Source organism: Seriola aureovittata, chromosome 12 (assembly GCF_021018895.1).
Source record: "Seriola aureovittata isolate HTS-2021-v1 ecotype China chromosome 12, ASM2101889v1, whole genome shotgun sequence".
NCBI lineage: Eukaryota > Metazoa > Chordata > Actinopteri > Carangiformes > Carangidae > Seriola > Seriola aureovittata.
Window position 1 is genome coordinate 17,940,839 of NC_079375.1, and position 24,368 is coordinate 17,965,206.

The window sequence follows — 24,368 nt, forward strand, 5'->3', positions numbered from 1 at the left end:
CTGACAGTGTACTGCTTTGAGTGACAGGTGGGGGAGCATATGCTTGTCATAAACCGGTATGCACCAAAATCTCAGCTCCACACCTCTGCCTATTTTTTTGATTAGCCGGGAGTTAGGCAGAGTCGGGCACTGCCAAGATGGTGACGGCAGAGCAGCCCACTCCAAGCTTTAAAACCACTCTTCAGCTACCTATAGGTGACATCATGGAGGTTATGTCCATTTTAATTTACAGTCTATGAGTTATCCTCAACTTCACAATATTTTGTTTGGTGTCAGTAGACATGAAGGAACAGCTATACCATTTCTCTACTCTAACTCTTGTGTGTTTGACTGAGGTATGTGTTTATTGTGTATGTGTGTGATTGTTTGACCCTGGGGAATACCACTGTGCATAGTAATTGATCTTGCTGGCCACCTAGGGGCAGCACAACACAGTGTAAACACAGCATTCATATATTACCACCCTATAAATCAAATATATAAAAAAAAAAGCAAAACAATGAGCTGAAAGACACTAAACTGTAGCATCCAGAGACAATTCTCTCTTTCTTGAGGCACTGTGCTTTGAATCTTTTGAAGTATTCTTTCTCTTTCTTGAGCAGCAGCTGGTTTTTGTTTACTCTCTGCTGAATCCAAATAGCATTATGTCGTCGGTATTTTATTTACAGTGTGATTTGGCTTTATAAATCAAAATGTAATGAAGGTAACAAACTGCTTTTCCTACATTACCACTTATGGAATTAACTTATGTATTTCTGTTCCAAAATGAATATAAGTTTAATGTGTAATCAAAGCTGAGTTTTTACACTTACACATTCATGCCAATATACAATATGTTCGGTTCAGTATGTGTACGCAATGTTTTCAAGGGCCCCCTGTGCAAAGCCAATTCTCCTGGGGGCAATAAAGGTTTATATTGATTCATAACAAAGTATGAGGTAGACGCACACATACACACACACACACACACACATACACATACACATAAACACAAACATACGTATATCAATCCTGTTAATCCTGTCCTATTGGTATAGACACACACTCATTAGGCACATTTTGAGTAATCTCAGTGGACGTGCCATCAGTAAAAACAAGTAAAAACAATACCAAAGCATTTCCCTTGGGATACGATGGTAGTCCCAAACACACCTTCCAGCACATACACACACACACACAAGCAGAAAACACATAGTTATTTAACCCACTATTTCCCTGGAGAGAGGGTCTTTAACAGTAACAAAGCAGCATCCAATCACTTACATGCTTTTCCCTGGTGCCTCCTCTTTCCATACAAAACAATCTGGAGAACAAGATTACACACACACACACACACACACACACACACACACAAAAGCATACATGCGCACACTCACTCACATACACACACATGTCTTCACCTAATACCCATCAGCTTTTGGGACAGAGGAAAATCTATATTTCATCCGAGAAGCTGAGGTGTTTGTGCACACGCTGAGTTTGTTTGTCATTAGGCCTAACCCCTGTGGTTCACCTAATCAGGTTGCTGTGTATGTGTGTGTGCGTTTAATTCTGTCAGCGAGGGTTTGAGAAAAGAGAGAATATGACTGGGTGTGTGTGCGTGTGGTTGACAACTGTAGAGGAGTGAGAGTTGTGGGAGACAGAATCGTGCAAGCACACTCTCGAGGCTGAATTAAAGTTATCGATCAGCCATGGCATGCTCTCAACCAGAGATCAAGGCTTAACCCGGATCAATGACTAATCTGTTTGTTTGTGTGTGCGCGTGTTTTTATGCATCATCTCAATTTCCATCTTTCTAGCTGCATTAATAGTCTTAGACTTCACATATTTTATCACCAGGCTCTTTCCTCGCCACCAAACTCTGATGTAGACTAAGAGTTTGTAGACATTCTAGCTAGGGGATCTATGAGGTTGTACTTTTGACTTGATGATGCCAAGATGAAAAGTGAGGGGATTTATAGCAATCCATCCAATATTTCACTCAAAACCACAAACGTCAGCTACATGAGTGCACTAGAGGAAAAAAAAGGGATCAGCAAAGTCATTAGGATTCATCCACTGTTCATGTCAATCCAAACTAGTGGACTGACTGGCAAAACCGACCAACAGAATTGCCATTCCTGTAGCTCTGCTGTGTATAAAAGTGTGATTAACAAGTTGGTCTAGTGAACAGAAAGACCATCTTTCACCCAGAAGGGATTCTGGCCTGTGCTGCTACAACAAGCATTCAGTCTGCTGAAGTGTCCTTGAGCAAGATTTTGTTCTGCAGCTGAGAGAATTCCCTCTTTGGTAGTCAAGCATCACATAAAAAAAAAAAAAAAATCTGACAGCATCCGAGTAGTCCCTGCAGCACACTACACACACACACACACCTGATAAATGTGTGGTGGGCAGCTTGAAGCCCTGTCCTCATGACCAGCCAACCTTGCCTGTGGCCTGAACTCTGCACTCAACTAACAATTACTCAGAGTTTCCCAAAGCATTTCAGTCCAAATCTGCCCACTTTCCATACAATAACAATGGAAGATCAAGCGTCTCTCTGCTAACAAGGACATCAGACAGCACCACAGTTAACCTATATGCAACATTAAACTAATTGCCGGCCACTGCAATAATTGCGAATGAATGGCACCAAAATGACAGACAATCAGTCTCTGTGCCCTACGATTTTATTCATCAGTATGAAACCTCAGTCTATCATTTCGCCTCTGTCTACCTTCATTAGCACGTCTTCACATGTAATGGCCAAGCACTGGCAGCCAATCAGACCAAGGATGTGGGTACAGTTAGCGTGTCAGTGCAATTCTCTGATTTGTTCTCGCATACATTTTAATGGAACCGTGGAAAAGCTCGGCTGCTTTCACCTCATTTGGCTAAACCACTGAGCATGAAAAAGATATAGGGTATAGTATGGTATTACTCTTTATCTAATCACATGGTGGAGGATCTTCTAAAGGAAGGGAAATGTCTTTGACGTGACACAGCTCTGCTGAGGAGCTTTACTTTTGTCACCTCTCATAAAAGTTAAGCAAACGAAGTGTTGCTATCCACCACATGAGACAATGGGGTATGTGTAATTTGCACAGAGGTTACCCAGGTGCATTTCACTCCTGCTTTATTGTTTTATGGTCTTAATATCTCTGAGGTGAGCAGATGATGATAAATCAATAGAAACAATACTTTCTCTCTACATCAAAGACCAAGGGAACATTCAGTGTGAGAGTCTGAATCTGTGCAAACATGTTTCTATTGGTTTGTGTGTACTAGTATCTGTGTGAATACCTATAGCAATGTTTACTATACACCTGCAGTGAGAGTTATGCCAAATCCAATTCAGCTATTGACAAGGAGCAAACATAATACACATCTCCCCAGAGCTTTATATGGCTATACATGAGCAACAAGAGGACGGATGAGGCATGGGAGAAATTTAGAATTAGATCATCCAGGGGAGTTTCTCTGGAGCCTGATAGAGAAACAGCCCCATCTAGAGGATTTAAGCATGACTGTAAACCAACTCAGTCCCCCCCATACCCCCCACACCTCCGCTCATACAGGGAGGGTTGTGTGCCTAACTTTAAATTCCAGTGCATCTCTTTGTCTCAGCAAAGCTTAATGAGGCTCCTGAGAGCACGCCCAGGTGAACTTGCTGTAAGAGGAAACTACCTGTGTCTACCACAGCACAGAACAATGCTGGCCTTTTTTTTTATAAACAGAAAACACTGTATCTGCAGATTTTGGAGGGGACACTGCAGTACTTTGCCAGTGAAATAAGGGTGTTCTCTTACACAGAGTGCTACTTAGTGAACAATATCCTGGAAGTGGTCAGCATGGACTCAGCGTTTCTCAACACAAGTTGCTGGGGTCCCCTCAACTAGAAAGCACAAACATGCACGTGTGCACCCGCACACACTTGATATACTCAGAAGAGAGCAAGCTCAGGACTTAAATACACACACATCCTGGGAGACTGGCCATGCTCTCTAACCCCTTCCTGTGTATACAGACCTGCCTCTCAAATATCACTGAGTCCAGACAGAGGAGAAAGACCTTTGCAGAACAAAGCAGAGGTCTGATAAGGAATAGCTTGCTGGTGACACTCTGCCTTTTCTCCTAACTACAAAGAGACTGCCTGCCCCTGGTGGCTTGTCCGAATTGTCCCCCTTTCTTGACTCATTTTTAGTTGGAGAAAAACACCAAAGACATAGAAACAGAAAAGATGGAAGGCAATTTTGAAGTTGGACAAGATTGGTGTGATGAATGGGAGAGGGAGAAAGTTGCAGAGGGTTGTGGGGATGAAGAGACAGACAGAGGATTAGTAACTGAGAGGGATTCAGCTTGGTAACCTTGACAAGAGGGGTCACATTTCATCCAAACTGACTCTCACTGTAAGGTAACTAAGGCGTCAACTAAGTGCTTACATTTTCACATATATAGTTCCCAAAGTAAAATATCAAACTGCAAAGTTGTACAATACATTAGCATAAAATACACATTAAAATGGTGTTAGCTTGCTCTAACCAACTCCACAGATCAGCCAATATTGCTTTTGCATGTGCATGTGCATGTCTGTATGTGTGTGTCCAAAAGAGCTGGCAGCCATGCAGAGGTATGAGACAGATGTGTGTGTCGGTCATTACTGTAATCGCTCCATTTACTTCATCTACCCTGGGAGGGATGGCTGGTCAGCACCATCTGGACACATACAAACACACACACAGACACACAGACACAGACACACAGACACACAGACACACAGACACACAGACACACACACACACACACACACACACACACACACACACACACACACACACACACACACACACACACACACACACACACACACACACACACACACACACACCCACACACACACACACACACACCAATTGCCAGCCATGGTAGGGTTTCATGGGAAGTCAGCCAGCAACAGGAGGGAAGCTTTGAAATGATCATTATATGTGTGTGTGAGTGTATGTGTGTTTGTGACAGTGTGTGTGTGCATTTGCCATCTTTGTCACTGTCTCAATTTCTCTCTTTCCCTGGTGACATTTTTCTCTGTACAGTTCTCTTCTTACTTTTTTCCTCCCCTCGTCTTCATCCTTCTTTTCCATCCATTTCTCTGCCTCCCCTGAGTCCATCTCCTTCAGAAATACATGAATCTGTGGTTTCTCCCCAGAGACTACAAGACAAAATGAAAAAGGCCACGGCTAGTAGTACCAAAGTGCGGACATGTTCGAGACACCCAGTGCCTGAGGAGATGATGGTCATCATGGCGTGCATGTGTGTGTGTGTGTGTGTGTGTGTGTGTGTGTGTGTGTGTGTGTGTGTGTGTGTGTGTGTGTGTGTGTGTGTGTGCGCGCACGGTTGAAAGATACAGAGACCTCAAGCTCATCTACATGTCATTTCCTCCCCTGACTGAGGACAGGGGAAAGGGTGATGAGGAGAGGAGTAGAGGAGCGGTTAAGGAGAGAGACAGAGAGCGAGCCAGGCTGAAGCTCCGGACTCAAGAGCAGCAGCCCGATCGGCAAGCAACACGTAGTCATGGCAACAGCAAATGGAGAAAGTGAGGACGAGAAGTGGAGAAACAGAGGAGAAGAAAAGAAATGAGGGAGATGCTTCAGGTTAAAGTATATTGCTGAGAGATTAAAAAAAGAGTTTAGCTTGTGCTTTGCTACACTGGGGCAGAATATTACATTCACTTACAGGTGATATTTCAGTTACATCAAGAGCTGGGAGTTTAAATATCGCCTGAGGATAAGTTTTTCCATTTGTCCTCTTACTCCTCATGTTTACATTACTCGGCAATGACTCTGTTCGGAACTACACTTGAATATTTATCACCAGTAGCCGGCCAAGTCTCTATTCTGCTGTTGCTCTTCTGCTCCTTCATCACTCTATTCTCCTTCTCATTTGTATTCTGTAAGCTCGCCGCCCCTCCTCATTCTCCACCCCGGCACACACCCTCTCTCTCCCCCCCGTTGCCTCTCCATTGGCTCCCTCTCCTGCTCCTCTTGTCACCCTGTTGTCCTAAGATCTCTTTTTCTGGCCTACATCCCTCCATCCCTGCAGAGCAGAGCTGACATTGGGCCTGAGGTCGGAGAGATGGGCAGTCATGCTCCTGCTGTCAGCAGGCTCAAATGGGCTTAGATACAGTGTGTGTGGAGACACCCAAGGGACACCCTCCACAAGCCTTGGGCTCCAGACAGCCATACGCACATAAACCCCACGCATTCAATCACACACTTTCGTTGGCACGTAATAACAGAAATACACACACACACACACACATATATGTACATTATGAACAACCAGAACTGCAGCTTCACATATCATATAAAGGACATTCAATCGAGCAGCCTGACACACATACGCAAAATTAATGTGTGAAGAGTACATATGCAAACACACACAAAACCTACACACATGCATTCGCTTATGCAAACAGAGCGAGGCATGGAATTACAGATTTCAGAAAGGACAAATTCCCTTGGAGAACTGCCATGGATTATTGGCCGGTATTTGCCAGTGTTGTGAACAATGGAAATATTCACTGTAGATTAATGCTGAGCACTTATGTTCAAAATAAAGCCATAAACCTCCAAAGGTCATTTACATCCATTAAGTATTTATACGTCATGTTGACTGAAAACTCACTCCCATCAATTGTATGCACATTTAAAAGTGAAAATTAAGTCAAAAGGGGAGTGATTACAGAAAGCAGAGTGGCTGAATGAACAAGGGAATGTTGTATAATGTAATGGCAGCATTTAAACTGCATTTACACACTTTGTAGGAATAATAGAGATGAGGACATTTTACAGGTGTTAAATCACTTGGTTTTGACAAGCTGTCTAGTGAAAGGATGCTTATTTTATGTACTTGCAGGCATTGCACAGCGCTGCAGTATATGTGGATCAAATGTATGACCGTTAGGTTAGCATTACACTCAAATGTCAGTCATCCTAGAAAAGCTCTATCCTCTCCAGTCAGCCCAGTTTAAATTGGGATATGATTACATCCATGTATTAAGGTTAGAGTCAGAATGTGCAGGATCTTTAAAAGGGTAATCATTGCTGTGGTATTTTAAGTAACACAGTTAGAGAAATGTCCCATTTTTCCATGTTTTCACATAAATGGCATAACATGTGTAATAGGATGTCATGGCTAGGGTCACTTTGGATTACAGTTGCAGGATGCCGTCAAAAACACTGTACCACACTGCCCCCGTGTGGTGATGATACACACTGCATAATCTAATCACACAGCACTCATCTATCTGGATGAATTTTACTTGAAAGGCCTTTTCTCTTCTCAGCATTACATTTTTAAAAATCTGAACCGAGATGTTCTGTCATCTGACGCATACAGTAATCTGTAATTTCTCAAATTACACTAACTATTCGTTACCAAACAACACATCTTTGACTCATGCCATATCCCTGAAAACCTTTTAAGTGTATTATAGGTGTAATATCCTTACCTGTCCTGGAGGGGTCACTGTAGTAAGGTCTCCTCTGAAGGCTCAGGTTACAGGATAGGGTTGCAGGCCCCGCAGGCTACACAAATAGCCTGTGCCGTGCAGGATAATGAAGTGAGACCACACTGCATTGTCACAGTGATAAGTTAACCTGTCCATCAAGGTGTGTATCAGTTTTCCAGCTGACATCCCGCAGAGCTGCAGAGGAGATAGGAAACATAAAGTCGAGACGACAGAAAGAGTTCGACAGTGTTACGTTTCGGGAAATGTCTATTTGTAGCTTCTGAGCTTGACAAGAAGGACTGAGGTGAGTTTGTACCTTTTGTCGCACTCTGTGTGATTCTCTTTTCTGGTTTCACATCCCCTACACACTGAGTAAAGTACTAGTGGCCTGTATTTCTGCTTCCCGCCAGCTGAGTCTTCATGGCTGATTCCACCGGCAGCAGCAGTAACAGTGGTGGTTTAGGCAGCGGAGGCACTGGAGGAGTCCGTATACCCCAGGAGCCCTCTCTCAAAGCTGGGGTGATGTTGTCAGATGAGAGGGTGGACTTCCTTCGGGAGCAGGCCTTCTGTGTGCTGCGAGTGAAAACGGATAAGTGGAACCGCTTCATCGGAGCAGAGGAGAACCAGAAGATTCTACTGGATTACTTGGACCACATCTGGACCAACAGGCTGCTGCTCTTCACTGGACCTGGTGGGACACTGCACGCAGGGGATGCTCAGGTAAGAGAAACAATACACACCCAGTGATAAATACACACAGAAACACAGTGAGTGTCTAGAAAGTTCAGGCACCTATCTTCATAAAAGTGTAATTTTCTTTTTCATCTCCCCATCATCTAAAGTCAATTTTGTAGGCAAATTCAATTATGGTGATAGCCTTGAGTAAATATTTAATAGAATAGTTCATCTGTTGTTCCCTGTATGCATTGTATGTTAAAAATTATGTATACAAATATCCCTGAGGTAAAGAGACGTGCAGAGTGGTTGAGGCAAATTAAAATATCTATTTGTCTAGGAGGACACATTTAAAAAAAAAAAAAAAAAACATATCAGCAAAATTTCTCACACTCTTATGCATTCACAATTACATACTGCAAATGAATTTAGCTGCTAAACATGGCAATAAGCTGACATGCAGGTATATACTGTAAGTCTTTAACAAAATCTCCTGGGCTTGCCATCTCCACCCCATCTAACATACACATTCTTTGAAATAAGTCACTACTTATTTCTGGTGCTTTCAATGCTGTTGAAAGCATTCCTACTGTTTTTGCATCTGTGAAGATGTCCCCACCTTGGAAGACCAAGTTGCTGTGTCTGCTAAAGAAGGGCGTAAAGAGAATCACCCGGCAAGGATTCAGACACCAACTCCGGTTAGGAGAGGTGCCTGGATATCCCATGGAGCACCTTCCTGTTGTCATCTCAGAGGTGGGCTAGTGTGTGTGTGTGTGTGTGTGTGTGAGAGAGAGTGTGTGAGAGAGCGTACAGGTGTCCCAACTCACACAGAGATGCAGGTGGCATTGTGTCTGTGTACATGATGGAACTCATGGGTTTTACAATCTAGAGACTGGCATGACGTAACAAAGGTAGAATGCATTGCGAGTGTATGTGTGTGTGTGTGTGTATGTGTGTGTATGTGTATGTCCACAGTTACCTTGAAAACAGCTTGTGTGACCACTGCATGCACAGGTGCTGGTGTGTGTGCTGTCCAATGGTCTGAACCATGAAGACTGGCCGCGGGTGGTGTCTGATGACATCCACAGGCACCTGGAGAAGCTGAGGAGTAGGGTGGTGACTCTGAGAGGCCGCGCGGAGGGGCGAACACTGCTTCCCCTGCCGCTGTGTGTAGAGAGGGCACGGCCTCAGGACATTGCCCTCAGGTCAGTGTGTGTTCATGTGTGGTCCGCATGTGTGTGCGTTTGCAAGTAACAGAATAAGATGTCCAGTACAGAGGTGTTAGGTTGATAGCCGAATAATTGCCAACCTTAATTTGTATTTTCATTGCACATTCTGACGCTAGAAACGGTGTGTTAACCCGAACACTTGTCGGTATTTAAATGGCCGTTATCATATCGTAGATTAACAATGAAAGACATGCTAGTCTTTGTCGCTAGTTAAAAAGCTTTAGGAAACCCACACCGCATCTCCACATTCATTAAATGCTCCACCGATGTAAAGACTCGACGCTGCTCTGAACTTCTGTGAACTTGTAGCCGGAAATGACGACTGCCCGCTTTCCTTGTATGACCCTATGACCCAGTAACAAAACAAAAAAATAATAATAATTAGAAATGATAAACAATTATTTAAGAAAAACACAGAACTAAACGTTTTATTAGCAGTTAAAATGATCTACATTAATCTACTTGTATTGTGTTTCTTCGTATTTAATAACATTTCAAGTGTTGTTCAAAACAAGCAAAGTCAAACGCTATTTCAAAGGCCATAAGAGTCATAGTAGTCACAACTTTGGGAGATCGAGCAAATTTTTTTATTTTGGAGCAGACAGCCTCTTTAAATTACAGTTAGCTAGAGTATATAGAGTAGAAGAGTAGTATATAGGAGTATATAGAAAGTCTTTGAGGATTAATAGCTCTGTTATTCCACAAGTGTTGTCAGTTTGACTAAATAGTTGCGCTATTCTCTTGTAGCTTTTATAAAAGCATCTGTCAAACTAATGAACATATTTACAACTACCTAAAACAACATAGTTATGTTTTTGGTTGGCTGAAATTCATATTCCACAGTCCATATTGCCATTTTTACCCACACTGATTGTCCCTCTCTCTGTCTCCCTCAGCCCCACTGGTTGGCCACTGGACCGTGGCTTGTTATACTCTATAGAAACTCTGATAGTTCAGTGGTCCGGACAGATATGGAATATCCTGAAGAAAGACTCTGGCATGGTGCTGCTCCGTGGAGACCACCCAGGCCCCAACGTGGAGCTCCAGTTTTGGACCACTCAGAGAGAAAACCTGCAGGGCATCAACTCGCAAGTATGAGACGGGTTCTGTGGAGGCTGGCAGGGGTGCAATCACTTCAATATATAAACTGAAACGACAGTTCTCAGATTAAAGGTGTTTTTATGTCATATTAGCTATTGTTATTCTTGAAGACTATTTTTTGGGTCCACCGTTTGCTTGAGAGCACTGAATTGCTTAATATCAGCAGACCCCAAATGTGTTGAATGACATACTTAATCTGTCACACTAATGGAATATTTATCTTTCCACATCAGCCCAGGTGATATACATCCTACTATGATGTCTTTGTTTTCAGATCCAGAGCCCCAAAGTGGACCAGATCATGGAGATCCTGAGAAGAGTCAAAAGCAGTTACTACTCATCCTTTAAGGATGTCTGCCTCAAAGTCAACGAGGGTAGATCAGCATTACTCATTTATCAGTGCAAATGAATTAATTTTCTCATTTCTTATTTTGTTTTACTTAAGGAAAAAAAATAATTCTTTCAATGCAAAAGTTTGTTTTTTTTCGTCATATTCACTAGTTCTGAATTTCAAATTTACACTCTAATGCAGCTTTATTTCACCTTTTTTGTATCATCTCATGCTCATTTACATGACACTCACGTTGCTGCTTTTGCTAGAAATTGTCTATTTAAGAACACAGCTATTAGTCTACTGTATGATTTCAGTTCTGTTGCATTACCTCCCTATTAGGGCCATGTTATAAATTAGTACATCTGTATGTGATAATTCTAGCTGTACTGGAAGCAGAGGACATAGATTTGTATCTACGCCCTCTGAGGAGACTGATCAGCAGCTTAGAGGAGACGAGTTTCCCTTGCGTAGACGCTCTGCTGCCTCCTCTCTTCCACACACTCTGTCTCATCTGGAGCCGTTCCCAGTACTACTGCACTCCACAGCGCATGGTGGTCCTCCTGCAGGAGTTCTGTAACCTGATCATTGAAAAGGTACAGTGATGCATCTCTATGCTTCTGTGAAAGAAATGAGGAGAAATTAAATAATTGTTCATGGAAATGATTGTGTTTGTCCTCAGGCCTTTGCCTACCTTATCCCAGAGGAACTGTTTAAGATGGAGCTTGAGGAGGGGGTGGAGAGAGTCCAGATAACCATCTCAGTTCTGCGCACCTTCAAGCAGTTGTTTCATGCTCACCGTCAGCGGATCCCTAAGTACTACAGACACAGTCAGACCATCAAGCTGTGGGACTTTCCAGCTACACTTGTGTTCCAGCGTTCAGACCGCATCATGGAAAGGCTGCTCATGATCGAGGTGCATGGGTTTACAAGCATAGCTCTGTGTAGTTGGTTTCCTGGCTGTCATCTAAAAAAAAAAAAAAAAGATTCTTGAACAGTTTTCCTCAAGAAAACATTTTATCTTGGTATCAATAACAACAAATGTTCTTTTCAACACACAGTTTACATCAATGAAACCGTTGTATATTCATTTTAAATGTATATTTTTGATTTATTGTTGTGAATAGAAAAACCGCCACCTCACATAAGTGTTTTTAACTACCTTTACCCCCATCCAATGACCCTCATTAGTGGCTGTTTGGTTCTCTCATCTATAGGAACTTTTTGCTACAGCACTGGACTTTCTGAAGCTGGAGAAGATTGAACTGGGTGGATCCAGAGGGAAAGTCCTCAGCGAGATGGTCTTCAGCATGAGCGAGGAGTTTCATGACCGCTGGCGGGCCCTCAGGGAGAGCAAATATGATCCCTTGGACTATACTAATGATGTGAGGCCTCATGAGAGTGTTGCAGTTGTGTTTGACATCATACTGCTATTTGATGAATAAGCCCCAAAGGGCTGTGATTCACAGCCATTTATAAGTGGAATTGAAAGTCACAGCCAAATAATAAAAAATAACAATTAGATGTTATTTTTCTGCCCAGCAGTAGAGTAATTGAAAAGTAGCAAAGCAAAGTAGTTGCTAAGCAACACACAAGAACCAGTGACAGCAGTCATTATTTGTCAGTGCATCAATATTTAATTTACTAGATATTTTACAGCTATTTTACAACATCTTCCAGTGTGACTCAGCCAATCTAAACTGGAACTCAATCAGAAATTGATCTGTGTTAAAATATATATTTTTGCAAGTGTGTTATTTCAGCAACTGCTGATCAACTGAGCTAAGGTGAACTTGAAGTACTGCACTTAAAATATTATAAAATAAAAATAGCCCAATAATAAAAATGGATCAAAGCTTTATAATCAGAGAAGGGACTGGAAATATCCACAATTTCCTGTCTAATGCCATCCTTTGTCTAGGATTTTGTACGTCACTACAGGCACTTTATGGAGCAGAACAGAGATTTTGACCAGAGGCTTGGGACTGTCCTCAATCTGGCTTTCCAGCACTCCAAAAACCTGAAGTCCACCTTTAAGGTAAGTCTGTTACACCTGAACTCCTCCTACAATCCCACTCTTTACAAATACACTGTACTTTAAGGACATCAAGGGACATCAGGGGAGCACATGAAGAACATTTATCACATTTATATCAGCTGAGAAGCATTTTGTTCATTAATTTCAACTTGTTGGTGTTTTCTATTAAAGGTCATTCGATCTCCAAAGTAATGCAGATACTTTTGGGCATCATACTGTGTCTTCTGTACACCGTCTTAAAACTGTTTTTGTCCCATCTAGTTGTTAAAGATTTTCGGCACCCTGCTTGAGAGACCCAGGATCCACCAGCTGTTTTCTCCTAACTACAACATGTTGTTGACCATGTTCAACCAGGAAATAGACCACTGTCAGTTTATACTTGATCAACACAGAGATGGGGTAAGAGAGGTGGAACAGCGATAATCATTCTATATGTCATAGAAATTTGAATATTGACACACTTACTTCAGAATATATAAAAATACACCATATGATCAAACTACAGCCAGTTACCAACAGTAACAGGAAAGCCCCTAACAGCTTATTATGATACTAGCATCACACAATTAACTAAACATCTGATACGAATGTGACTCAACCTGAACCAAATTAATTAAGTCTTTGTTCTTCAGATGCGGTCAGGCTGTGCAGTCCTGGGGAAAAATATGCCATCAGTGGCCGGCAACCTCAAACGGTCACAGGAGCTTCGGACTCGCATCCTGACCAACAGGAGTAACCTTTGCCAGCTGGCCCATATGTACGGACCGATTGTACACACATACACACACACACACACACACACACACACACACACACAATTTCATCAGTATCAGCATTTGAGATCCAGCAGATCTGTTGTAGTGTTAATCATAATATTCACGGATAGACACACAATCAGAAATCCTCATCTGAGGTGTGACGTTTACTTGAAATGTTTTGGTTAAAAAAAACTAAATCTAAACTCTTCAATACTTAGTTTGAAAGTTAATATTTGCAAGATGTTCCCTCAGTTCATAACTGTGATACTGCACTCACTTTTGATTTCAGTATTTAGTACAGGAGGTATCAGATCTTTGAAAACAGTGTTAATCTTATTTTGGAATAAAATTCTAGCATACATACTGCAAGAATGTCAATGCATACAAGCTAATGTACAAACAAGATCCTTCCTTGCATCGCTTACTTCCAGGCCTCTGGGATGTGCTGAAGCGGACGATGTCCTCCGGAAGTGTGAGCATGTTCTGGAGGTTCTGGACCAGCATGACGAGGAGCTGTTCTCAGAGTGGACTGAGGGCTTGGAGGAAATCTGTGAAACCCACCAGAAGGAACCATTGCTCACACTGGACACTGACACAGGCCTGTTCCAGGTCAACTTCAGTCCTGCTGTAAGCACAAAAAAGATGCAATCACCAATACATATATTAAACATATTAATCAGAGTAAAATTTTTAAATGTAGTGTGCTTTTCTGGTGTTGAATTGATGCAGAAATGCTTTTAAAGTCGTACCTGCTCTCATATAAGATAAAGGATAATGCAAACTGTGAACTACAATGAAACATTGTACAAATCCTTCTGTAATCAAACTTGGTAAGTTGAGTTAACATCATAAATAAGCAAAATCCTTTACATATATGTATATTTCTGCTGCAACATGTCACTGATTACTACAACACATTACCTATTTAGCCTGAATTAAATTCATGATTTCATGAATTTAGTATAGGCTTCACTGATTCATTTTCTTTTCCCAACATCCAGTTGTTGTGCCCCAAATTACCAGAATTAGTGGTTTGCTTTGAAACAGAGGAACTATTTTGCAGTAGCAGCAATAACCACAGTGTGTGAACAGATGAAGAAAATCATAAAACATAATCAACGTAAAATCAGAGAAACAAGATGTTGTGTTTCCCGAAAAGCGCAGCAGCAATGAATATGTTTAACCAGTAATGTCAAAATCAAGCATTCTTATCCAAGGATAAACAACTTATCTGATGTACTGTTCACATTTCTTCTAACATACCACATCATGTATATGTGCCCTTAGTTAAAACAATGATTGACCTTTATGTATCTACCACTCAACTATTCATAAGTCTAAATGAGATCTGCAGTTTATGGTCCTGATCTGTAGATTTATTCCTGTGGAGGTAAAAGGGGAAAAAAACACTTGAGCTTTCGATTCATCAAATTGTTGATTGCATTTTCTCCTCATCGCTCTCCCCAGTTGACATCAGTGCTAAGGGAGGTGAAGTATCTGGGTATGTTGAAGAACCAAAACATTCCTAAAGCAGCTCTCCATCTCTACTCCAAACGGGAGAGACTCTACATGGTGGGTAGCAAAGCTCCTAATGTCGCATTGGGCATTGTGTTTGACGACTGATTGTTCATGTATGAGCTGCGGAGACAGCAACAGTGAATTGTTTGTTGATCTATTATATGTCAAAAACATCTGATACACTTTGTACCATGTAGTACACGCAGACACTGACCTTGGTGACCCAGTGGTACAACCAGCTCCAAAGTACCATCCTGGCTGTAGAGCTGGGATTGGTGAAAGACGAGATGGACGGGACAAAACAACAGCTTGATCCGGCTCTCCGGGAGCTTACCTGGGCTCAGGATGACCTATGGGACTACATTCAGAGCACACGAGACCTGGTTAAGGTACTGAACATTTCTTATCTACAGTATATAATGTTAATGCTAGTGAGTGAGTATTTTCAGTACACATGTTGACACTATTCTGCTATACATACGGCTTGTCTCAGTTGTATTTTTAGTTGAAATGTAAAAAAGACTTGTGGTTCATTTTAGAGTGAGTTTAATAGCATTCTCCTCGTGTGCTCCAAGCTTTGCTCAGTTATAGAAAAAACACCCAACAAAACTAAAACAAAAAGCAACATGGAGCTGTTCATCAAAGGCTAATTACTGGCTGTAATCGGTGTTCTCTTTTGCCATCACCAGAGCATCTCTAGTCGTGTCCAGAAGAGCAAAGCTAATGTAGAGGCTATCCAGGCCCTTATGGGTAAATTCAGCCACCGGGCCTTCATCACCAGAAAGAGCCATGGTTCTGCTCTCCTCATCTTCTCTGACATCGAGGAGAGTGTTTCCAAACAGCATGCTCTCATCGCCAGCACAGGGGAGCAGATACACAAACTTCTGCAGGTATATTGACACGCCTCACCGAGAAGGATTTGTTCACATATTGTAGACGTTTACATCTCCCTTATATCCCTCTAACGCATCACTTTTCCACTGTGCTCCAGGAGAACCAGTCTCTGCTCGGCGTGACAGACCTGAACAGCAGCGAGTGGCAGGCCTACACGGACCATGTGGATCGGATGATCTTGGCAGGTTTCTCCAGCGCAGTGCGGTGCTCCCTGCAGTACCTCATGGACAACACAGATGCAGCCCAGCGCATTACACCACTGTTTGAGGTCCAGCTGGTACTCAACAGCAATGAGATGACCTTTGACCCCTCATTCGACTTCAGCAACAGCGGTAACTTCTATGATATTGTGGATAAGATGGTGGCCAACATCACAAACATGGCGTCCTTCATTCCCAGGGTGGCAAATCATAAACAACTGGAAAACTATCAGGTGCTGTACCGTTTAGATTATAGGCTTATACACAGTATGCATGCATACATATGTATACTGCATACACATACAGAAATATATTTGCCTGCTGACACAGAAATCTTTAACACTGCTATGCCACGCCATCTTGTCTGCTCATCTTGTAGTGTGACATAAATGAAATGGATGATTTGTCAGCGATGTGCCATGTCATCCGCTCACGGGCACGTTCAGCTATCACTAAGGTGAGTGTTTGGTTTCTGTCCACACCTAAAGGCCCATTTATTATGCTCACAGTTTTTTAAATGTAAAGACTGATGACTTTCAGGTCAGGGAATACCAGGGATCGTTTGCCAGCTACAGCTACCTCTGGACTGATGACAGGTCAGATGTGGTTTCCTGTTGTTCTCTGTAATTTTACAAATGTCTTAATTATAATTCTCATTACTTGAAATACGATAAATAAAATTTTGAGAGAAAAGCAAAGCCTTTCCGGTCTTTTTCTGTCTCTCTTTTTTTTTTTTTTACATTTCACAGGTCTGAATTCATGAGGCAGTTTCTGCTTTATGGCCATGTTTTAAGTACAGAAGAGGCTGAGCTGTATGCCGACTATGAACTGAAAAAGAACCCACCCACCCTGGATAACTTCAAAGAGCAGGTGTGCTTCGCCAGCCTTTAATATTCCTGCATTTAACCACCATTTAGCGTTTTTCACAGATCCGGTCAGAGCAACCACAGTCTCTTTCTTTTCTCTTTGGCCGAGTTCCCTGAGTTGTCGTATCATTCGTCATTCCAGATTAACCTGTTTGAGTCCCTGTATGTACGAGTGAGCAAGATGGAGGACAGGAGGGTGTTTTATGGCTGGCTGCAGCTCGACATCAGACCCTTCAAGCACACACTGATGAATGTCATCAAGCGGTGGAGCTGGATGTTCAAGGAGCACCTGCTGAACCATGTGAACCAGAGGTGAGACACAAGCACACACAAGGACAGATGAGTGTAAAAACACAATATATCACTCTAAATGGATTTAAAATCTTTTAAGATTCCTCTCCACTGTGAAACCTAACATCATCCTCCTTCCCCTCTATCCCGCAGCGTGAGGGAATTATCCTCTTTTGTCCAGGACACAGCCCACGGTCTCTGTAACAAGGTGTCAGATGGCGACTATGCAGGTCTTGTGGACATCATGGGACACCTCATGGCCATACGAGACAGACAGATCAGCACTGAGCAGCACTTCAAACCTCTCAAGTCCACTGCTGAACTCCTCAAGACATACGGACAGCAACTGCCTGAGAGCGTCTACACACAGCTAGAAGTTTGTGCCATTGTACAGATACACACATTTCCATGGATACTAGCAGAATCTGTGCTTTTGTCAGTAAGTTACGTTCTTCACACAGGAGCTGCCAGAGAAGTGGAAGAGTCTGAGGAAAATTGCCTTCACAGTCAAACATGAAGTGGCGCCTCTACAGTCAAATGAAGTTTCAGTTATACGCAGGAAATGTGTCCGGTTTGAGGTGAGGCTGTGTGTGAGCGGGGTAGGGTGTCAGTGTGGCAGCCCCTAACAAAGAGCTCAATATCTGACATTTAAACCTTCTCACTTTCTGTCCTACATTATATATGACTGACCGTACACCCCCCCCCCAGTGCGGACAGTCACAGATGAAGAGCTGGAAACAGATATACAAAAAACCTGCAGCTTCTTTGAAAACTCAAATGTCCTGCTTTGCCTCCATGTTTTAGGTGAAACAGCTTGAGTTCAGAGAACAGTTTCGTACTGAAACTATCTTTAAAATCAGTGTGGAGGAGCCATATAGATTAATTGATAAGGTGAGATGAGAAGTGTGCATGATTACCCATTCAAAATTAAAAGGTCATACCTTGCAGTAGATGATTAAATAGAAAAATAAATTCCATTGTTTTTAATCAAATTGTAATGTGCAGCATTTCAAAATGTCGTTGTCTCCAGTCTAATCGAGCTGTAGCAGTGATGGAAGCGGAAATGAAGAAGCTGCAGGACACGGCTGATCTGTTTGAGGTCAGTTTCCTGGACTACAAGCAGCTTCGTCAGTGTCGCTCCGACATCATACTGGTCAAAGCGGTCTGGGACATGGTCATCTTTGTCAAGGTACACAGTTATTATCACAATAAGAAAAGGTTGGCACTTAACTATGATTGAGCTCCAATAGATTAACAGTTAACACACAAGACAGCATAGTGAGGCCCAGCCTTTGACTGCTCTCTGCTCTCATTTCTTTTTTCTCTGTAAAAGTCATTAGAGAATCACAGATTAAATATTTCCATTCTCCTCTACATGCCAGACCAGTATAGAGGATTGGACCAAGACTCCATGGAAGGAGATCAATGTTGAGCAGATGGACATGGAGCTCAGACGATTTGCCAAAGTATGGCAAGCTTCCACTGACAGACAGACATAATCTTACATTTTGGGTAGGATTAAAAAAAACTGTTAAATCTTTCCATAATTAATGACTATCTGCATCACACATTGAAGGAGATGAAGATGCTGGATAAGGAGGTGCGGGTGTGGGATGTCTACATGGGTCTGGAGGCAACTGTGAAGAACTTATTGACCTCTCTGAGAGCCGTCAACGAGCTGCAAAACTCTGCAGTTAGAGAAAGACACTGGCAACAGCTTATGAACACCACTGGGGTATGAGACTATCTCTGCTGCTTCACAGTGTCTCATAGCATCTGATTCAATAACGTTTCATCATTGATCACGTTCTGCACTGTGCATTTGCCATTCTATTGAGTTGAGCTCTCTTCTTCTTTAATCTAGTCTTCATGTACTGTGCCTTCATTCAACTATCCTACAGACTCCTCCAGGCCTTTAATGACCAGCACAGTTCAGTGAACCCAATTATCCAGATCTGAAATCTAATCACACTCATGGTTGCCTTGTTTTTTTTTTGGCCCTCAGGTCAGGTTTGTAATGGGGGAGGGCACCACCCTGGGGGACCTCTTGGAACTGCACCTTCACCGTGTGGAGGATGAGGTCAAAAACATAGTGGACAAGGCTGTGAAAGAAATGGCCATAGAGAAGGTAGAAAGAGACCAACTTGTAATAGTATATTAGGATGTATATTGATGTTGTAGGGTCAAGACTATTAAACACAACAGACAGTTCCTTATTGAGTGTGTTATAGTCACTCATGTAATAGTTCAAAGTCACTGAGAGACATCAGTTCACATGGATGCACATTTGAGAAACTGTTTCTAATCTTAACAAAAAAAATGAACCTACACCACTGTCCAAATATCTTTGAACATTAATTTTAAATTCAACCATATTCTTAAATAAAGAGTTAATAAGATTTAAGTGATACACAAGGTTCAATTCACCTGTAGCTGATTTAAAGTACAAAAGACCACAAATCAGAGATCATGGCACAGATATGTGACAAACCATAAACTTAGTAAAATCTTTTTTGTTTAAGATGCTTCAAATGTCAGATGTCACATTTAGAAAATAAACATTTTATACTTTTGCTTAGGTTTTGGCAGAGATAACCCAGACATGGAGTTTTATGTCGTTGTCATATGAGACTCACACCAGCACAGGCACCCCTCTGCTCAAGGCAGATGAGAATCTGATAGAGACACTGGAGGACAACCAGGTGAGTGGGTGTTACGGTACTGCTTCTCCACAGCATGTGATATATGACTTTCCTTCAGTTGTTCAATATATATATTATGATGTTTCATTATATAGTTTTGGTGTGAAACATTGGGTTTGGGGTTATTGGTGTCAAACTGACTCGCCGATCAAAACCAAAATGGTAAAAATAGTGAACGGGAAATACAGAATATTTCTCATTTTATATGTAGAACAGTGCACCAGAGAGGCTTCTTAGAGACCACTGTGTAAAGCACCTGTTTTATTTCTGTTCAGGTGCAGCTGCAGAACATCCTGATGAGTAAATATGTAGAGTACTTCCAGGCAGAGGTGAGTGGGTGGCAGAAGAAGCTGATGGTGGCTGACCTGGTCATCTCCTCCTGGATGTCTGTCCAGAGGACCTGGGCCCACCTTAACAGCATCTTCACCAACAGCCACGACATCCGCTGCCAGCTGGCCAATGACGCAGAGCGCTTCCAGGGAATCCATACTGACTTCCAGGTAACACATCCACATGGTAGAGCGAGGGCCTTTGTCAACTTTATAAACAGTGCATCTATCTCACCGTACCATTGCATTGTATCTCCTTTGCATTTTTTTCTTCTTTTTCATTGCCTCTTCTCTCACAGGGCTTGATGACTGAGGTGGTGCAGAACAGTAATGTGGTTGAGGTGACCAACCAGCCCAGCTTCCTGGAGAACCTGGAGACTTTGCAGCAGAGGCTGTCTGTGTGTGAGAAGGCCCTGGCCGAATACCTGGAGACCAAGAGGCTCACGTTCCCTAGATTTTACTTTGTCTCTGCCTCAGACCTGCTGGAGATTGTCTCCAAGGGAACACAGCCCAAACAGGTGATAGATTACAATTGAATTATGTTTTCTGAGAGATAGCCAGATTTATCAGTTCAACATTTTCTTAAACTGTGTCTTAACATTATGGAATGAAGAACATTGATTCTTGTTTTTTTTTTTTTTTTCATTGTCTTCTTCCAGTCACGAGATTACAGTTAACATTTCTAAAGGTTAGAAATGGAGCCATAGTCGGTGTGTTTGTGTGTGTGATTTCTAGGTGACCAGACACTTGCTGAAGCTGTTTGACAACATAGCAGATCTTCGCTTCAAGGACTCAGACAGAAATGGAGGAGGGGAGGAGGATGATGAGGCAGTTGCTATAGGGATGTACAGCCGAGAGGGAGAGTATGTTCCCTTCTCTGAGCCGTGTGTCTGTGAAGGACAGGTACTGAACAACAAAGTTTGATTTTTCATGTGTGCAAGTACAATTACAGTTATCACTGTATTCAACTATCACATCACTATGGTAGAGCTATAATAAACAACTTTCTCTGTATTGACATAATATGTACAGTAAGTATACAATCTTATGTGTATACATTTGCCATGTGCGATCATTTTCATGCTTTTTCCGAGCATTTTATACCATGGGATTCTACATTTATTTTTATTTACTTTTTTGACATTTTGTGTGTGTCTTCAGGCAGAGTGTTGGCTAAGTGCCTTGGAGAGCACCATGCGCTGTACTGTTCAGAAGGAGATCCAGGAGGCCGTAGCTGCCTATGAAGACAAACCACGAGACCAGTGGCTCTTTGATTACCCTGCACAGGTGTGATTATGTATGATCAGAAGAATTACCACTTTAACTTTACAAACATGGAAACAATCTGCATCTTTTTTTCCTTACCATTTATAGGTAGGGTTGACTGGCAGTCAGGTGTGGTGGGCCACAGATGTGGGCATTGCCTTCGAGAGGGTGGAGGAGGGATTTGAGACAGCTCTCAAAGACTACAACAGAAAACAGGTAGTACTAACACACTGGAACAAGATATTGTTACACTGATGGTTGAACATACTTCTTGATTTATTCAGTGATGTTTGCTGAATTCTGGTTTTCTAGATCACACAGCTGAACTTGCTTATCCACATGTTGCTCGGAGATTTAACTCCAGGAGACAGACAGAAAATTATGACTGTCTGTACAATTGATGTCCACGCTCGAGACGTGGTCGCCAATCTCATAACTCAGAAGGTAAAGCCAGTATTAGACCTAGTTTTATGCAAACAATTAGACCTACCTGTTGGTGTTACTTTACATGTCCCTTAGGTGACAACAGGACAGGCATTTGCTTGGCTGTCCCAGTTACGCCATCGCTGGGATGATGAAACCAGACACAGTTACATAAACATCTGCGATGCCCAGTTCCAGTTCAGCTATGAATACCTGGGGAACACCAACAGACTGGTCATCACTCCACTCACGGACAGGTACACATAAACATGGCACAATATGCTACCAATATACTGTACATGCAGACGGATTGTACACATTATTAAAGATGTGTCCTTAAAAGAGAGGGGTGGCATATGACCTTTCTTTGGTTAGAGTGAAGACAGACAATAGTAACAGACTCCTCTTTCTCAACAGCAACAATAAGGGTCACAATAAACACTTGAAGATGCGTAGTGGTTTAAAGCAGGTGAAAATGTGAGTGTAATGATAGACACGACTGCTTTGTCAACATCCTGCGATCAAAAAACTGCAAAAAATACAATCACTGAAGTCATGTATGTGTCAACGTTCTATAGCATTCACCAATAAATACACACACATTACAGCGTTTCTTTTATACCACACTGTTTACAAATACACAGGTCCACTGAATCCAAAGTTATTGCATTGGTTAAATATGTTTTATACCTCAATCTTTCTTCCGTTAGGTGTTACATAACCCTGACCCAGTCCCTCCATCTGACTATGAGTGGTGCCCCCTCAGGCCCGGCTGGAACTGGTAAGACTGAGACTACTAAGGACCTTGGACGCTCCCTGGGCATCATGGTGTATGTTTTCAACTGCTCAGAGCAGATGGACTACAAGGTAGCATGGACTGTGCAGATGTTCTCCGTAGTGTCCATGTATGTCACATTTACTTGTTTATTGATTCCACCCTTACTCTTTCTCTATCACATTTCTTCAGTCCATAGGTAACATTTATAAGGGGCTGGCTCAGACAGGTGTTTGGGGATGCTTTGATGAATTTAACAGGATCTCAGTGGAAGTGCTGTCTGTGGTAGCTGTACAGGTCAAAACTATACAGGATGCTGTACGCAACAAGAAGCAGAGGTAGACTGCATTGTAAACTATCCATAAAGTTATTCACCCTTTTTTCTGTTAATCCCGTCTATGATTTCTATGCACCCATTTTGTAATCTGTACCTGGTCCTGTGCGTATATAGGTTCCACTTCCTGGGAGAGGAGATTGAGCTGAAACCAACAGTGGGAATCTTCATCACTCTGAACCCTGGTTACGCTGGCAGGGCTGAGCTCCCGGAGAACCTCAAGGCTTTATTCAGGTCTGATACAGAGAGATTAAGGAGATAATTAACTTATGTTAAAGGTGGCTGATTAAAAACAAAAATGATTTGCTGACTTTTCAGGCCCTGTGCCATGGTGATCCCAGACTTTGAGCTAATCTGTGAGATCATGTTGGTGGCAGAAGGCTTTATAGACGCTCGTCTGCTGGCACGCAAATTCATCAGCCTCTACACTCTTTGTAAAGAGCTGCTCTCCAAGCAGGTACGTACATAAAACTGATTTGTCAAGACACAGACGCTACAATGATTACGCTCTGGGCTCTTTTAGGATGAGTATAGACAATCTAAAAATCTAGGGTGAATGTAAATGCAAAGAGAAGTCTCATTTGGATTATCATGTGAGCTCAGGTCTCTGGTTGAATTAAGCAAACAACATCTTTACAGTTAGAAGACTTCTGCTTCTAACTCTGAATTTAAAACATATGTGATACCATATTTCTAGACATTAATTCAACTTTTGGCTCTATTTTTATTGTACTGCAAAGAAATGTACTAAGTGGTGCTATGACATATTTTCCTGACTTTGATATGTGGTTTGCCCATTCATTAGATGCTCACCGTGTGACTGGCTGACAGGATGATTAATCGCTACAGCTTTTTTATTTATATTTCACTTTAATCAACCCTTTTGTGTATACCACGGTGGATATACAGTATATGAAGAGAAATAGAAGGCGCTCTTGAATAAGGTTCATTCATTCTTTCACATTTTTAATTTTCAGTAATTTTCAGGGTAATTACTCTATGTGCTGATCCTTGTAATTGCACAATTAATATAGGCCTCTTAGACTTTCAATAAGCCTCTTCAACAGTATTGAAATACATGACTAAAACAATTTTATGAAAGATGTTATGTATTATCATTCCCGTTTGATGACTTACATACCTTTATTCCTT

The 24,368-nt window shown here is 42.0% G+C and overlaps 1 protein-coding gene across 1 annotated transcript in view; it reads left to right on the top strand.

Annotated features, from left to right (window-relative positions):
* Positions 1 to 7,813: 7,813 nt before the first annotated feature.
* Positions 7,814 to 24,368, top strand: part of dnah9l (dynein, axonemal, heavy polypeptide 9 like) — a 36,769-nt gene continuing 20,214 nt past the window's right edge. Inside the window, exons 1-39 of the mRNA XM_056391157.1 lie at positions 7,814 to 8,206; positions 8,771 to 8,914; positions 9,173 to 9,372; positions 10,287 to 10,482; positions 10,766 to 10,865; positions 11,207 to 11,418; positions 11,505 to 11,738; positions 12,040 to 12,207; positions 12,744 to 12,860; positions 13,122 to 13,259; positions 13,493 to 13,617; positions 14,050 to 14,245; positions 15,086 to 15,190; positions 15,334 to 15,525; positions 15,826 to 16,026; positions 16,128 to 16,463; positions 16,610 to 16,687; positions 16,771 to 16,826; positions 16,980 to 17,100; positions 17,239 to 17,408; positions 17,541 to 17,763; positions 17,849 to 17,965; positions 18,192 to 18,278; positions 18,418 to 18,576; positions 18,770 to 18,853; positions 18,964 to 19,122; positions 19,393 to 19,515; positions 19,967 to 20,089; positions 20,365 to 20,589; positions 20,718 to 20,936; positions 21,154 to 21,321; positions 21,580 to 21,705; positions 21,793 to 21,900; positions 21,997 to 22,128; positions 22,204 to 22,364; positions 22,818 to 22,974; positions 23,075 to 23,220; positions 23,334 to 23,450; positions 23,535 to 23,673. Coding sequence (XP_056247132.1) covers positions 7,907 to 8,206; positions 8,771 to 8,914; positions 9,173 to 9,372; positions 10,287 to 10,482; positions 10,766 to 10,865; positions 11,207 to 11,418; positions 11,505 to 11,738; positions 12,040 to 12,207; positions 12,744 to 12,860; positions 13,122 to 13,259; positions 13,493 to 13,617; positions 14,050 to 14,245; positions 15,086 to 15,190; positions 15,334 to 15,525; positions 15,826 to 16,026; positions 16,128 to 16,463; positions 16,610 to 16,687; positions 16,771 to 16,826; positions 16,980 to 17,100; positions 17,239 to 17,408; positions 17,541 to 17,763; positions 17,849 to 17,965; positions 18,192 to 18,278; positions 18,418 to 18,576; positions 18,770 to 18,853; positions 18,964 to 19,122; positions 19,393 to 19,515; positions 19,967 to 20,089; positions 20,365 to 20,589; positions 20,718 to 20,936; positions 21,154 to 21,321; positions 21,580 to 21,705; positions 21,793 to 21,900; positions 21,997 to 22,128; positions 22,204 to 22,364; positions 22,818 to 22,974; positions 23,075 to 23,220; positions 23,334 to 23,450; positions 23,535 to 23,673 — 6,162 coding nt within the window. The 5' untranslated portion in view covers positions 7,814 to 7,906. The remainder of the gene's footprint in view (positions 8,207 to 8,770; positions 8,915 to 9,172; positions 9,373 to 10,286; positions 10,483 to 10,765; positions 10,866 to 11,206; positions 11,419 to 11,504; positions 11,739 to 12,039; positions 12,208 to 12,743; positions 12,861 to 13,121; positions 13,260 to 13,492; positions 13,618 to 14,049; positions 14,246 to 15,085; positions 15,191 to 15,333; positions 15,526 to 15,825; positions 16,027 to 16,127; positions 16,464 to 16,609; positions 16,688 to 16,770; positions 16,827 to 16,979; positions 17,101 to 17,238; positions 17,409 to 17,540; positions 17,764 to 17,848; positions 17,966 to 18,191; positions 18,279 to 18,417; positions 18,577 to 18,769; positions 18,854 to 18,963; positions 19,123 to 19,392; positions 19,516 to 19,966; positions 20,090 to 20,364; positions 20,590 to 20,717; positions 20,937 to 21,153; positions 21,322 to 21,579; positions 21,706 to 21,792; positions 21,901 to 21,996; positions 22,129 to 22,203; positions 22,365 to 22,817; positions 22,975 to 23,074; positions 23,221 to 23,333; positions 23,451 to 23,534; positions 23,674 to 24,368) is intronic.